The 15,473-nt window shown below is 49.4% G+C and overlaps 1 protein-coding gene across 5 annotated transcripts in view; it reads left to right on the forward strand.

The window, feature by feature from the left end:
- Ccm2 (CCM2 scaffold protein) overlaps nucleotides 1-15,473 on the forward strand; it is a 62,460-nt gene that overhangs the window by 35,731 nt on the left and 11,256 nt on the right. For 4 of the 5 annotated variants that reach the window (XM_042285635.2, XM_042285637.2, XM_006973009.3 and 1 more), the window contains 3 exons: nucleotides 8,841-8,924; nucleotides 9,366-9,549; nucleotides 13,966-14,102. In XM_042285635.2, coding sequence (XP_042141569.1) covers nucleotides 8,841-8,924; nucleotides 9,366-9,549; nucleotides 13,966-14,102 — 405 coding nt within the window. The remainder of the gene's footprint in view (nucleotides 1-8,840; nucleotides 8,925-9,365; nucleotides 9,550-13,965; nucleotides 14,103-15,473) is intronic. The other variant, XM_015991839.2, reaches the window with a different exon arrangement.

Here is a 15,473-nt window from a genome sequence, read left to right on the forward strand (position 1 = left end):
GTGTGCTCATGGGTGTGTTCACGTGAGTGTGGTACATGTGTGTGGAAGTCAGACGGTAACCTCAGATGTTCGTCTCTCTTGTTTGCCTCTGTGTCCCAGGGTAGCTGGCTATGAGCTGCAGGCATTCTCCTTTCTCACCTCCCATCTTGCCGTAGTAGAATCCCTGAGGTTGTTATGCCCTACTTGATGTAGCTTCTGGAGATTTTAACTCAGGGTCATGTTTACATGGCAAATGTTTTTGCCTACTGAACCACCTTCCCAGCCCCTTAGTCCGGACTGGTCTTGAACTCCTGACCCTGCTTTCACCTCCTGAGTGCTGGAATTACTGGCATGCTCCACCATGCCCTGCTCGGAACACCCACCATCCCCCATTCCTTTCTGAGCTGGCTCACTGGTTCGGAAGGCTTTTCGTTACCGAGTTTACTTTAATGGATCCACGGGGATGTTCAGATTGTTTTCTGTGAGCTCCTCCTCCTTTGTGAGACTGTTTCTGCAAGCCGACATTGCATGCTGGCCTCTTTGAAAGGTTAGGTGTATTTATGACCCAGAATGTGGTCACGGGACAGATGCTGCATCTGAACTGAAGCGTGTGCAATCTACTGTTGCTGGATGCTCTTGACTGTAGCTGGCCGGTACAGCCAGTTGAGTGATGGCGCCGAGTTCAGCGCTGTCCTGATTGGCTGGGGAGGCCAAGGGTCAGACATGCGAGTGTGTGTGTACATGTGGAAAGGCCAGAGGTCAACATCAGATGTCTTCTTCCTCCTTTGCTGTCCATGTTATTTTTCTGAAACAGCGTCTCTTGCTGAACCTGGAGCTGATTTGGCTGGACTGGCTGGCCAGCAAGCCTCGGGGAGCCTCCCGTCCCTGCCTCCTCAGCTGAGTTACCGGAGTGTTCTTCCTCATGGGGGCGCTGGGGATAGAACTCGGGTCCTCAGGCTGCACAGCAAGCTCTTAACTACTGGGCAGTTCCCCAGCCCCTCCGATCTCTGCCTCCTGCATCTGTCCATTTCTGACTGAGGTTGTTGAGGCCTGAGCTGTGATGGAGTTGTCTACTTTTCCTTGTAGTTCCGCTAGTTCTCACTTCCTCATACTTTGCTACACACACCGTGGTTAGAAACACACAGCACATTGTGGATTACTGTGTCTTGTTGAAGAATTGACCCCTGGCCGGGCACTCGGAAGTCAGAAGCAGGTGGATCTCTGTGAGTTCATGCGACCCTGATCTACATAGTGAGTTCCAGGACAGCCAGGGCTACATAGTGAGACCCTGTCTCCAAAACAAAACAAGAAGAACTGACTCATTTATGGGCTTGTCTGCCTCCTTTGTCTTTAATTCTCTCCTGTGGTGCTGGGGATTGAGCACATGGCCTCCTGAGCACCAAGCTAGCCACACTTCCAGTCCTCTGTCCCCCACCCAGCCACACCTCCAGTTCTCTGTCCCACCCAGCCACACCTCCAGTCCTCTGTCCCCCCCCCCAGCCACACCTCCAGTCCTCTGTCCCCACCCAGCCACACCTCCAGTTCTTCTACTTTTCTTATGAAAGGAGACTACACTGGTTTTCTTTCCTTGAACACTAGCTCAAGATGACTTTTTCTGTTTTCTCTTAATGTGCATGCATCTTCATAATCAAAATGGTTCTCTTGTAGAAAGCATAGCTAGATCTTGCTTTACTTTAAAATCCAATCTGAGCCAGGCATGGTGGTCCTCGCCACTGGGGAGGCAGAGACAGGAAGATCTCTGCTAGAGGCCAACCTGTTCAGGACAGCCAGGGTAACAGAGAGACCCTGTCTCCATACAAACAAATAACAACAATAATAAAAGAAATGAAACCCAATCTGACAGTATTTTTTTCGTGTGTGTGCACACGTGCGTGCGTGCGTGCGTGCGTGCGTGCGTAGGTGTGTGTGTGTGTGTGTGTGTGTGTGTGTGTGTGTGTGTACATACACTTATGCTCTCACAAAGGCCAGAGAAGAGAGCATCAGGTGTCCTGCTTTGTCACTTCCTACCATATTCCCTTGACACAAGGTCTCTGACTCAACTATGCTGGCAGTCAGCAAGTCCGGCGATCCTCCTGTCTCCACCACCCACAGCACAGGGTTACAGGCACCTGGGGACCATGCCCAGCTGTTTACATTGGCTCTGGGGATTCGAACCCAGGTCCTTGTGCTGACATGGCAAGGGCTTTTACTTGTTAAGTCATCTTCCCATCCCCAGTGTGTGTGTGTGTGTGTGTGTGTGTGTGTGTGTGTGTGTGTGTGTGTGTGTGTGTGTTTTACTGGGGATTAAACCTAGGGCCTCACACATGCTATATCCCTAATGCCCAAAAGTCAATAGTGATACAGCTGGATTAATACTTAACTGTGTTTAAGCTTTTTCCTTCCCTTGGTCTTTGCTTTCTTTTTTTCTCCTTTTTCTGCTTTCTCTGGTTTTAATGAGGATTTTGTACAGTGTTTTTCTTCCCCCTGACCATAGCACAAATATATCTATATGTTAGTTTAATTCAAATATATTATTTTAATTTAACTTGATGCCTTGGAATTTGCAGAAAGCATTTACAACTAACCTCACTCCACTTTCAGACAGTGCCGTCCTGTTTCGTGTGTTGTGGCCTTTTTTTTCCCCCCTCGAGACAGGGTTTCTCTGTGTAGTTTGGTGCCTGTCCTGGATCTCGCTCTGTAGACCAGGCTGGCCTCGAACTCACAGAGATCTGCCTGGCTGTGCCTCCCGAGTGCCGGGATTAAAGGCGTGCGCCACCGCCGCCCGGCTGTGTTGTGGTCATTTTATTACTGAAGACAGATTAACCCTCATCAGGAAAACATCAAAAGTGATTGAGTTTTTCTGGCACTGGAATCTTTTCATAATATTTTATAGGTTGAGCATCCCTGAAAATCCTAACTGCTGCACAGTTTGGAACTTTCCGGCATCACGTTAGCACTCAGTGTTCTGAGTGTTGGATTAGGGTGCTTCTCCTGTACTCAGTCCACCCCCATCCCAGTGCCAGTTTTGTGCTGTCCGTTCCCCTCGGCCTTACGCTCCTCTCATCTCGTGCACTCTTGCTCTGTTTTCAATCAGCGCTGTTGGGGCAATTAAAATAAGAAAACAGAAAATTTGATTTTTCCTTTATTTACATATTCTTTGTCCATGTGGATCACAGATTCTGGTCAAGTAATTGTCCTTCTCCCTGAAGGTTTTTGAAGATTTATTAATGTATTTTATGTATGTGTGTGCCTGCATATATATGTGTGTGTCTAGTGCCTGGAGAAGCCAGAAGAGGCTTTGGATCCCCTGGAGATGGAGTTACAGATGGTTGTGAGCTGCCATGTGGGTGCTGGGAGCTGAACCTGGATCCTCTGCAAGAGCAGCCCGTGCTCTTAACTGCTGAGCCCTTCTGAAGTACTTCCAACATTTTTTTTTTAACTCATTTACTTTTATTTTATGTGCAGTGGTGTTTTGCCTGCAGGTATGTCTGTGGAGAGTGTCAGCTCTTGGAGTTACAGACAATTGTGAGCTACATGTGGGTACTGAGATTTGAACCCAGGTCCTCTGGAAGAACAGTCAGTGCCCTTAACGGCTGAGCCATTTTCTCCAGCCCCATAACCTTTCTTACCAGATATCTGAGATCTTTTTTTTCTTTTTAAGCAGGGTCTCATTAAGTATCCTTGGGTGGCCTAGAGACCTGCCTGCCTTGCCTTGCCTCTGGAATGCTGGGATTAACGGGTTGTGCCACCACACCTGGCCTGCTTTTGTTTTTAAGGTAGACCTTACTCATAGCTCAGACTGGCCGGGAGCTCGCTCTGTAGCCCGGCCTGGCCGCTCCCTGGTGCTGATCCTCTGCCTCAGCCTCTTCGGTGTTGTGGTTATACCCGGCTGCAGCTTTACATTTTTATTTCTTTTCGCTTTTGAAGAATAATTTTACTGGATTCATAATTATAGGCTGGCACGTTTTCCTCTGAAATCTTTAAATCCTTCATTCTTGTCTTGTATTCTGAAAAGCAGCTCAGTGTCATTTTTAACTTTGGCCTCTTTATAGAGTTCTTGTTTCTCTTCATTTAAGCTTTGTTTTTCTCTTTCTGAAAACAGTCTAGGTTTATGTGTAGACTTTGTGCTTTCTATCCTGTTCAGTGTTCTGATCTTTCTGGCTCAGATTGGTACATTCACCTTAAATTGAGAAATTCTTAGGCATCAGTACTTTAAATATTTCTTTTGCTTTTTTCTTAAAAGTTTCCCTTTAGTGTATATGTGTATACATTTGTATCTGTGTATAAAGGTCACCTGAGGTGAGTGCTGGAACTGAACCCGGTCACAGCCAGAAAAGCCAGCGCTGTTAGCCACTGGGCCATCTCCTTACCCCGGCCCCTTTTAGCTTTCTCATCTATCACGTTGTATCTGTAGTCATCCTGCTTTCCTAGATTCTTTCATTTTTCCTTCCCCTTCCCTCTCTCTCAAATACTCTGGCTTCAGATTTACTACATAACTGAGGGTGCCCTCAACTCCTGATCTCATGCCTCTGCCTCCCGAGTTCTGAGTTACAGGTGTGTCCTATTTCGCTGGCTCCCTTTGCTTTTCAGTTTTGGAATTCCCTTTTGATACGTCCGCAAGCCCATTGATGCCTTTCTTGGCCAATATATCCAATAGACTGGTGAGCCCCCCAGAGGTGTTCTCTGTCGCTGCTACAGTGTTGTTGATTTCTAGGATGCCCTGCTGATTCCTTCTTAGACTGTCCATCTGTCTTTCTGCTTCCGTTGCCTGTCTCCTCATTTGTCTGTGTTGTGCACTTTTCCATTTCATCTTTTAGCATGCTAATGACAGTTGTTTTTTAATTACCGTGTCTCTGCCATGTCTGAAACGCTACCATTTGTGGTCACTCCCAACTGTGGTCCTGCCTTTTCCTACGCCTTGTAAGTCATTGAACTCCAGGCATGATACTCCAGGTACAAGGAATTCAGGTACAGGGGAGAGGGGTTGTGAGGGTTTATGGTGGTCTGCCGGGTAATTAAACTGTTCTGACTTGTAAGTATACATGCCAGCAGCAATAATTCCCTTTTCTTTCCTAGGGAACCTTCTTAAGTCAGGTCCTAAGTTTGTAGTTTTTCTAGTTGAAACAAGAGCCTTTGTTGATGGGTGAGAGCTGTGTTGATAGTTTAGTGATTAGGCCTCCATGTCTTTGTGAACTTGTCTCTGGGCTGTGAACCTCAAGTTTGCTTTTTGGTTTTGTTTCCTATTTTGTCTCTTATTTTTTTTCATTTTTTATTTTTATTTTTTTTCCAGAGCTGAGGACCGAACCCAGGGCCTTGCGCTTGCTAGGCAAGTGCTCTACCACTGAGCTAAATCCCCAAGTCCTGGTTTTGTTTTCTTTTGTTGTCAGTAGTAGGATGAACCAGAGGCTAGGGGGAGTAGGAGTCACATATTTTCCCGCTTGTAGGTGGGTGGTTTAGGCCCTGGGAATGTGTTTTCTTTGATGAAAATGCCTATATTAGGAATGATAGAATGCTCTGTTTATACTTTGGTATTTTACTTGTTTCTTTTTATTTTATTTGTTTGTTTGTTTTTCAAGACAGTTGTTTTCTGTGTAGCTCAAGATGTCCTAGAACTCACTCTATAAACCAGGCTGGCCTTGAACTCATAGAGATCCACCTGCCTCTGCCTCCTGAGTGTGTCCACCACCACCACCACCACCACCACCACCACCACCACCACCACCACCACCACCACCACCACCACCACCACCACCGCCCGGCCCCTGGCAGCTGTCTTGCTGTGATGATGAGAGGGACATTTCCAGGCTCTTGACATACTCACCAGAAACTGGAAGTTCATTTTCACTCCCCTTTTAATAAAGAACCTTAAATATATGAATTAATAAAGGACTGAGAAAGGTTGAGCCCAGGAATTCTCTTCTTGGGAGGAATATATCAGTAGGCTGTTAGTTCGTAAGAACTAGACATGGAGGGTTCCCTGGAGGTGGGGAAGTGTGCTGTGACTTGGACTGCTGCTGGGTGCTGCAGACATGCACTGTGACCAGGTGCCTCCTGGAGTCTGCTGCCTCCTACACTGTGATGGGCACCTGAACATGGGGCTCCAGAGATGAAAACTTACACCAGAGGAGTCACCCAGATAAGCTCCAGTGACAGGTGTGGACTCTTAGCTCTGGTAGTTAGGTTCTGTTCCTCGGGTGATTATGAAGCCAGTGAAGTAGCTTCAGGGCTAAAAGCACCTGGCTTTGCCAGACTGATGGTCTGAGTTTGATCCCCAGAACCTGCAGTAGAAGGAGAGAGAGAAAAGTTATCCTCTGATCTGCACACATGTACCATGGTGTGTGTGCAGATATCTTACACACACCTACACACACACACACACACACACACACACACACACACACACACCCCATATACACATACAGTAATTATAGAGTAAAAAAATTAAAATATAGCTGTGGGACCTGGATTTACTTCCCAGTACCCATGTGGTGGCTCACACCATCTCTAACTCCAATTCCAGGGGATCAAGTACTTTCTTCTGACCTTTGTGGGCACCAGGCAAGTACAGGGTCACATGTATACATGTGGGCAAAACACTCATAAACATAATTTATATATATATATATTTATATATATATATAAATATATATATATATATATTATTTTACAATACCATTCAGTTCTACATATCAGCCATGGGTTCCCCTATTCTCCCCCCTCCCACCTCCTCCCCTTACCCCCAGCCTACCCTCCATTTCCACCTCCTCCAGGACAAGTCCTCCCCCGAGGACTTCGATCAACCTGGTAGACTCAGTCCAGGCAGGTCCAGTCCCTTCCTCCCAGACTGAGCCAAGCGTCCCTGCATAAGCTCCAGGTTTCAAACAGCCAACCCATGCAATGAGCACAGGACTTGGTCCCACTGCCTAGATGCCTCCCAAACAGATCAAGCCAATCAACTGTCTCACCTATTCAGAGGGCCTGATCCAGCTGGGGGCCCCTCAGCCTTTGGTTCATAGTTCATGTGTTTCCATTCATTTGGCTATTTTTTTTCAATAATTGACATAATTTTTAAAATACATATTTATGTTTTATATGAGGGGGGAAAACTGAGCATGTAGTGTACAGACAGAACTGCCCTCGCAGCCTCCAGTGCCCCCGATCACTTGTCTGGAATCTGCTGAGCCAAGGCCTTGCGGCCTGCTTGCTTTTGTCTTAGCCGTTAGTGCTGCTTTGATAGAGTTAGCTTGGGTGAGGACAGACTCTTCCTTGTGGTTCTGGAGACGGAGGCTCTCACGATGAAGCTCTTCTCGGTGCATCCTCTGTGGTAGGAAGTGGAAGGACAGGATGGGGAGAGAGCGGAAAGGGAATGAAACTTGTTCTTTCCGAGTGCACCAAGTCCAGAGTGCTGACTGGTGCCTGCAACCCCAGGACTGGGAGCTGGAGCAGGAGGATGAGGGGCTGGGGACGTGGCTCAGTAGACAGAGCTCTTTGCCTAGTCCCCAGTACTGCCAAAAGCAGAGGCGTGGCCTCTCTCTAGGATGCCAGGGCTCCAGAGGTAGAGGCAGGAGGATCAGAAGTTTAAGGTCCTTGGCAGCAGAGGGAATTTGAGGCCTGGCAGGATTATGTGAGACATTGTCTCAAGCTTAAGTAGAGTGAGTTCCAGGCCATCCAGAACATAGCAGGAAAGAAGGGAAGGGGCGTGGGGGTGGGGGAGATGGCTCAGTAGTTCAGAACACTTGCTGCTTTTCCAGATGACCTGGGTTTGATTGCCAGTACCCACGTGGTGGCTCACAGTCATCTATAATGCCAGTCCCAAGGAATTCAGTGTTCTCTCTTGGTCCCCATGGGTACTAGGCATGCGTGTGGTGCATGAATGGAAGGGAGGGAGAACCTGCGGGGGGGGGGGGCTGTAGACGTGGCTCAGTGGTTAAGAGCAGTGGCTGCTGTCTCAGAGGATCTTAGTTCATTCCCAGCACCACATGATGGCTCACAACTGTTTGTAACTCTAGTTTCAGGTGATCTGACGCCTTCTGCTGCCCTCCTGGCACCAGACACACACGCAGACAAAGCATCCATACATATAAAACAAGACCCTGCTTCTGCTATAATGTCACTACCTCATTTCTAAGGGCAGAGCCTTTGTGAGCTGATTACCTCCCACAGCCGCACCTTTCAGCACTGTTACTGAAGGGTTAAGTTTGAAACATGGATCTCGAGAGGTGCATTCAAACCTTGGCACTTCACTTTTCTATCTGTGTACATTTGTCAGCGGGCTGACCTTTCCCTTTTTTTATTTTTTATTTTTAGTGGGGCTGTGCACAGTGTCCCAACAGTGAATGGAAACACTGGCCATCTAGGTCCCTATTCTACCAAAACTTGTCTTGAGATATCTTTGAAAGACTTTCAATACCAGTTGTGAACACAGAGCAGTAGGAAATGTGGGAAGATTGTCTGCAGCTGCTGAGACTTCAGTAAGAATGTAGGATTCAGGGCTGCAGAGATGGCTCAGTGGTTAGAACACTGGCTGCTCTTCCAGAGAACCGGGGTTCAATTCCTAGGTGGCAGCTCACAGCTGTCTGTACTCCAGTTCCAGGGCATCAAGTACCCTCAGACAGACATGCAGGCAAAGCACCAATGCACATTAAAAAAAAAAAAAATTATCTAGCTACAGGGTGTGCCAGGACAGCCAGGGTTACACAGAGAAAACTTATCTCGAAAAACCAAAGAAATAAAAAGACTCTTCTAGAGCATGGGTGACCTGTGGACGTGTGGCCTGGGGACAGGCACAGGGTCTGTGCCGTGTGGTAGCAGCGGTAGTCTGGCTCTGTTTTTCACGGCGATCTTTCTCCCCTCTCTTACAGTATTTGGGTCAGTTAACCTCCATACCCGGCTACCTGAACCCCTCCAGTAGAACGGAAATCCTGCATTTCATAGACAAGGCAAAGGTAATAGCCCTCCCGCATGTGCTCTTAGCCTGCGCCAGTCCTCGGCCCCTCACTTTGACCTCAGACTGAGAGGGATGACCCAGCCCTATCACTTTGTGGGTGTTCTTGGCTCCCGGCGACGAAGACTGTTTCGTAGTCTGAACCTTGAATCTCTAGACATGGTTTTGGGCTGCTTCCCAAGCTCACAGTTTGAAGATATTCCAGATTTACACATACTGTAAATCTGAATCTAAAAGGCAGTTCCGGAGGACTCTCCCACATGATTCGAACATGTTGACATCCTTGGAGTGAGTTCCGCTGTACTGAGGGGAACAGCACTTTTCTTCACCTCTCCTTCGCTAGAACCAGTCATGTGTGGCCAGCAGCCAGCACAGCGCTCCCCGAGGAGAGGAGAGCCTGATACAGTGGCCCAGCGTTTCTGATGCCTGTGGTTCTTTGCAGCGGTCCCACCAACTTCCTGGACACCTGACCCAGGAGCACGATGCTGTGCTCAGTCTGTCTGCCTACAATGTCAAGCTGGCCTGGAGGGACGGGGAGGACATTATCCTCAGGGTGCCCATCCACGACATCGCTGCTGTCTCCTATGTCCGAGATGATGCTGCCCACCTGGTGGTCCTGAAGACGGGTATGGATTTGGGGGTAGTGGTCTGGAGGTTCCCAACCTGAGGAGGAACCCTGGCTTTCATGACATTCTGGAGATGGCTTCTATAGCTCCTGGCTGAGTGCTACCACCTATTGTGGCTATAAATTGGCTTTCCTGCCATGAACATCTGTGTCTCCAGGGTCCCTGTCACACTCAGGGACTTTGGAGACTTGAAGAGACATTCAGGGTCAGTATTCAAATAAGGCTTTCTTGGGCCAGGTGTGGTCAAAGGCAGGTGGATCTCTGTGAGTTCTAGGACAGCCAGGACTACATAGTGAAACCTTGTCTCAAAAGCTTTTCTCCTGGTGAGTCCTCAGTCTCTGTCCCATAATTGATGTTGCCTCCACTGCTCAGGTACAGTGGAGCCCCAGAGAAGGGTGGTGACCGAGAGCTATGGCAGGGACCTGAGCCCAGCCTGTATTTGTTTTGTTCTGGTTTTTCGAGACAGGTCTCTTTACATAGGCTGTCTTAGGACTCACAGAGATCTGCCCGCCTCTGCCTCCTGAATATTAGAATTAATGGTATGCACCACCACGTCCAGCCTCCAGCCCGCACTTTGAGCCCCAGTGTTCCCAAAGCCAGGATAGCACAGACAGTTCCCCCCAGGCTCTGGGGCTGCCTTCATGTTCAAGGACAGCAGGGTGGTACCCTCCACTCCTCTGCTGAGGCACACAGCGCCCACCTCCCTAGATGCCCGTGTGCCAGCTCCTCCAGCCTCTGAGCCTCCACTCTCACGTTTAAACCAGTGAGAAACGGGGGAGAAACTCTCACCTGTGTGGCCGCAGGCGCACTGGCCCAGGCTTGCTGGATCCCTGTGAGTGGTTGGAATGATTCTGAAGCCAGCTCCTGAGTGCTGGTGAGAAGGCACGAGGGGCCAGCACTGGGCCATCCCGTTTTGTGGTGTGGGAGGAGTGTGGCTGGCTTATGATGCTAACCCAAGTGCTGTGGCCATCTCCAGGCAGCCGGAGGGTTGGAAGGAGTTTTAGCTGCCCTGCCTTGTCTGTGTAGAGTAGTTCATTCCTTGCCCAGCACACTTACACACCACATTTTCCTTCATACAACTCACATGTCCCACACCACACATGCTACACATACAGAGTTGCGTGTCACACAGACACAGACTCAGATGCACTTGCCGGCCCAACCCAGTCACACCCACACACATCCTTGTACATACTTGCAGTCACACAGACTCCAGTATTGTCACCAAGGACATCTAAACACGGTCCGCTTGAGATATTCAGCTTACAAAGCACAGAGGTTTATTTTTAGTTAAGATCTCACTATAGTCTCCTCTGACCTGGAATTCACTCTGAGGTCCAGGGTAGCCTGGAACTCACAGCAGTCGTACCCCAGCTTTCCCATTGGGTTACACAGTGAGCCTCCATTCCCAGCTAGAAAGGGGAAGGGGCCGGGCGGTGGTGGCGCACGCCTTTAATCCCAGCACTCGGGAGGCAGAGCCAGGCGGATCTCTGTGAGTTCGAGGCCAACCTGGGCTACCAAGTGAGCTCCAGGAAAGGCGCAAAGCTACACAAGAGAAACGCTGTCTCGAAAAACCAAAAAAAAAAAAAAAAAGAAAGGGGAAGGGTTTACTTGGCTCATGGCCTCTGAGGTTCCAGTCTGTGATCAAGTAGACCCGCTGCTTGTAGGCATATGGTGCAGATGCCAGATGCCAGCAGTGGGGATGGCATCGCAGAACAAAGCTGCTTGTTCCATGGCCAGAAAGCCCAAAAAGAGGAAGAGGCCTGGGCCCCATGGTTTCCCTTGAGGGCATGCCCTTGTGACCAAAGGCTCTCCTGAACTTTCCCACTTCCCAGTAGCGCTATCCTGGGGCCAAGTCTTTACCACACATTTAGCATCCACATCATAGTGCTTTGTTTTCCTTCTCGGAGTTGAGGGAGGATGCACTGTCTGGGTCATGCTAGGCATTGAATTAGGTTGGACAGTGTGAAATTGTCGCTAAGCATTTTAATCTGTAAAAAGTCAGTTTAGCATGACTCAAACTACAAAACATCTTACATGAATTACATCATTTAACATCTATAATAAACCCAAGAGAAGTTCATGAGCCTCATGTCACATGTGGGTGAAGGTGGGTGGCCTTGAACTGGGTCCTTCTGGCTTTAAACCCCAGCCACTCTGTCCAGCATCACCAAGGTGATCCTCTGGCTCTTGGCCCTCAGAGACAAGGAGGGAGGGGGCTGGTTCCTGATCAGGTTCCGGTGGGTGTCTTAAGCTAGTATGGAGAAGTGGTCCATGTATTTCTCATGCTGCAGGAATGTTTCTGTGCTTGAATCATTAGAATAAATTGTTAAGGAAGAGAAAATAGAGAATCCCTTATAGGGAACATTCCAAAAACATGAGACTAGGTACTGAGGTCCTGTTCTCTCACCAGCAGAGACTGCATCCCGGTGTCCCAGGGGCTGGCCTCATTTTGGCAGGAGTGTGTGTGTGTGTGTGTGTGTGTGTGTGTGTGTGTGTGTGTGTGTGTGCATTCCCTCTGATTCAGGCTTCCGGAGTGTGTGTGTGTGTGTGTGTGTGTGTGTGTGTGTGTGTGTGTGTGTGCATTCCCTCTGATTCAGGCTTCCGGACAGGCTTGTCGTTTCCCCACCCAGAGCCAGGCAGACGAGTTTGTAACGGTTCACCTCGGCACCTCCTTGCACCAGTCGCCTCTGTGTGCCTCTTGTGTGCAGGGGGCTGCTAGTGTCTGGGGCAGTCTAGTGTGGAAAGCGGATGGAGCGGAGAGCCCGTGTGTCTGCCAGGCTGTCTTGAATGATGCAGGAGAGACAGGTGGCAGGTCTGAAGCTGGTGGCACAGAGCAGCCTGCGTGGCTGTGTCTCGGCCTGCTGCCCAGAGGGTAGAAGTGGCATCCTCCCTCACAGATGGCACCTGCTTGGTACCCACGCTTCACAGCTGCCCACCGAGGGCCAGGAAGCCAGTTTAGAACGTTACAAAAATAGAAACAATTGAGACTACTTTTAATAATATATTTATAGTCTCTTTGTGTGTGTGGGGTTTGTGTATACATGCACACATATACTAGCTGAGCTACATCCCTACCCTCTATATTTTTAAAATTTATATTCAGTTACTATATTTAATTTTTTGAGACTTTCATCATGGCTGGTCTTTGTTTGTTTGTTTTTGAGATGATGTTTCTCTGTGTAGCTCTGGTTGTCCTAACTCTGTAGACCAGGCTGGCCTCAAACTCACAGAGATCTGACTGCCTCTGCCTCCCGAGTGCTGGGATTAAAAGTGTGCACCGCCATCACCTAGCAGTGGCTGGTCTTAAACTCACTGTCTAGCCTTGAACTCAGGTGGTCCTTCTTTCTGGTTCTTGTCTCCCAAGTGCTGCAGTTACACAGTATATTTTATAGTATATAAATAGTATATTATTTTGCCTCCTGTATCTAATATGTTGCTGCGAGAGCATGTGAACAATATGAAAATGACTGAGCTAGTTACTATTTAGTTAAAAACAAGTCAAGCCCCAGGTGTGATGTGGCCTGCGCCCAGCTCAGTCTCGCCTTGTATGTACATCAGGAGCTCTGTGGTCAGTGGCTGTGGTAAGGACACTGTTGTCCCGGGAGCCGTTGTCTGCACTCTCCCTGTCTCTGCCTCGGGTTTCCGCAGCTTTGTCACCCGAGGAGAGTGACAGCAGAGCCACCTCTGAGCTTTGCTTACAGTTCTGGCACCCTTCCCAGGCTGCTGCTCTTGGGGCCCCATCCCCTGGACGACTCTGGAACCACAGTGCATTTTTTGATGTGTACAGTGTGAGGGTGGCCTCGGACTACGTCCATACCCACAACTGGACCATTCACGTGCTTTCAGGTCCCCTGCCTTAGTTTATCCCTCTGGAGGAAGAAACTCGATGGAGGTGTGGGCCCCTGTTGGGATTATCTGTGGTCTGTTGTCTGTTAGCTTGAATCGTGTGAGCTCCTGCCTTTTATGGAGATCTAAGCAGCTGAATACCAGCTGGCGTGATTTGGCACACAGTGGAGTATGAAGACGGTGCTTTGGCGCCCTGCAGTTCTCACAAGCTAGTTTTGTTTTGAAGAACTGGTGGGCTAGATTTTAATTGTTGATTTATTTTAATTAAATATTATATATATAATATTTTATATATATGATGCTGTGGGGATGTGCACACGTGCCGTGGTGAAAGTGTGTGTCCTGGCATGCACGTAGAGGTCAGAGGACAACTTCGTGGGGTTGGTTTTCTCCTTCCACCTTTGTGAGGGTTCCTGGGCATGGAGCTCAGGTTGTCAGGCTTGCATGGCGAGCACTTTCCCACTGAGACATCTCGCAGGCCCCCGGGAGTGAGTGGTCCAGCTGGTGCTCAGCTGTCCTCATGCCTGCCTCCATGCACTGCACTAACCTGATGTGTTTACTTCCCAGCCCAGGACCCAGGCATCTCTCCCAGCCAAAGTCTGTGTGCAGAAAGTTCTAGAGGCCTCAGCGCAGGTTCCTTGTCAGAAAGTGCAGTGGGGCCAGTAGAGGCATGTTGCCTGGTCATCATGGCCACAGAGAGCAAGGTGAGACCTCCCCGTTGTGGACCAGAACGATTCACAACCTCTTCCTGTCCTTAGTCCAAGCCTGGCCCGTGACCCAGCTCACAGCCTGGTCCTGCCTATGATCAGGCCTTGCCTGTAGCCCAGCCCTTCCCAAGACCAGATCCCACCCACAAACCTGCATGGCCCCGCTTAGACCCCGGCCCTAGCCAGCCCTTCCTCCACCTCTGTCTAGCGCCAGTTCAGGCATTGTCCTTCCCACTTTCTCCGTGACCAAGCCCTACCCTCAGTTCCCAGGCCCCGTCCGTGACCTAGTCAGTGTCCTCACCTCTAGCCGTGGCAGCCCGCACTCCCTGCCCAGAGGGCGCCTCCTGTACCTAGACCCGCTTCACCTCCTCTGCCAGCCGTGCCCTAGTCCGGTCCCTCGCCACCCCAGCCCCATCCGTGAGACGGCCACCAGAGCTTTGCTCGCCCGTCTCCTCTTCAGGATGCTTCTCTCCACCCCCACACTGATTGATTGACAGCGATGGCTACAGGCATGGTGACCTGCACCTCACGCCTGCCTGGTGCTGCGAACAGAGTTAGCCTTTTCCCCAGCACGTGGGCGGTCACAGAGGCACAGAGGAGGCTGTGGAGCCTCAGGAGGAGTCCCTTGCCCCCTTGCCCTTCGTTTTCGTCTCTTACTCTCAGTGGCTAATGGCTGCCTTCCTAAATATCCTCTAGTTCACTTTACTCGTAGCCTTGGTGCTGGTGACGTTTTCAATCTAATCCTCTCTTTAGGGGGCTGGAGAGATGGCTCAGCAGTTAAGAGCACTGGCTTCTCTTCCAGGGGACCTGGGTTCAGTTCCCAACACCCACATGGCAGCTCACAACTGTCTGTAACCCCACTTACAGGGGATCTGACACCCTCACACAGACATACTTGCAGACAAAATACAATGCACGTAAAATAGAAATTTTTGAAAATACACGTTCTTTGTTGCTGGTAGCTAACTCATGAACTGTAGAGTGTTGATCAACATCCCTGGCTTTTCCTTGTAATGATCAAAAATGTCCCCAGATATCATCACATCTAGGGTTCAGGACAAAATCAGCCCACTAGAGAAGCCCTGTTTTAAACGGCACACTGTTATAAAGGGACTCTGCTTCTGGAAATGCCTCTAAGGTTGGAAGTGAGACCAGTGGTGTCTTTTCTCTTTTACTTGGGCTTAGGTAGAATTTTGAACATGTTGACAGCCGGTTAGAGGGGGAGGAGGTAAAACCGATGCCAGCACCCATGTCTGACATGGTCTCCAGACGCCTGTGAGGCCACACCTAGGCCAGACAGACTCTGTTGTTCTCCAGCGTTTGTTCTGGTTTTTGATATCCCTCTGGGCCGTGGAAGGCACAGGGCCC

The sequence above is a fragment of the Peromyscus maniculatus genome, chromosome 10 (genome assembly GCF_049852395.1).
Source record: "Peromyscus maniculatus bairdii isolate BWxNUB_F1_BW_parent chromosome 10, HU_Pman_BW_mat_3.1, whole genome shotgun sequence".
Lineage (NCBI taxonomy): Eukaryota > Metazoa > Chordata > Mammalia > Rodentia > Cricetidae > Peromyscus > Peromyscus maniculatus.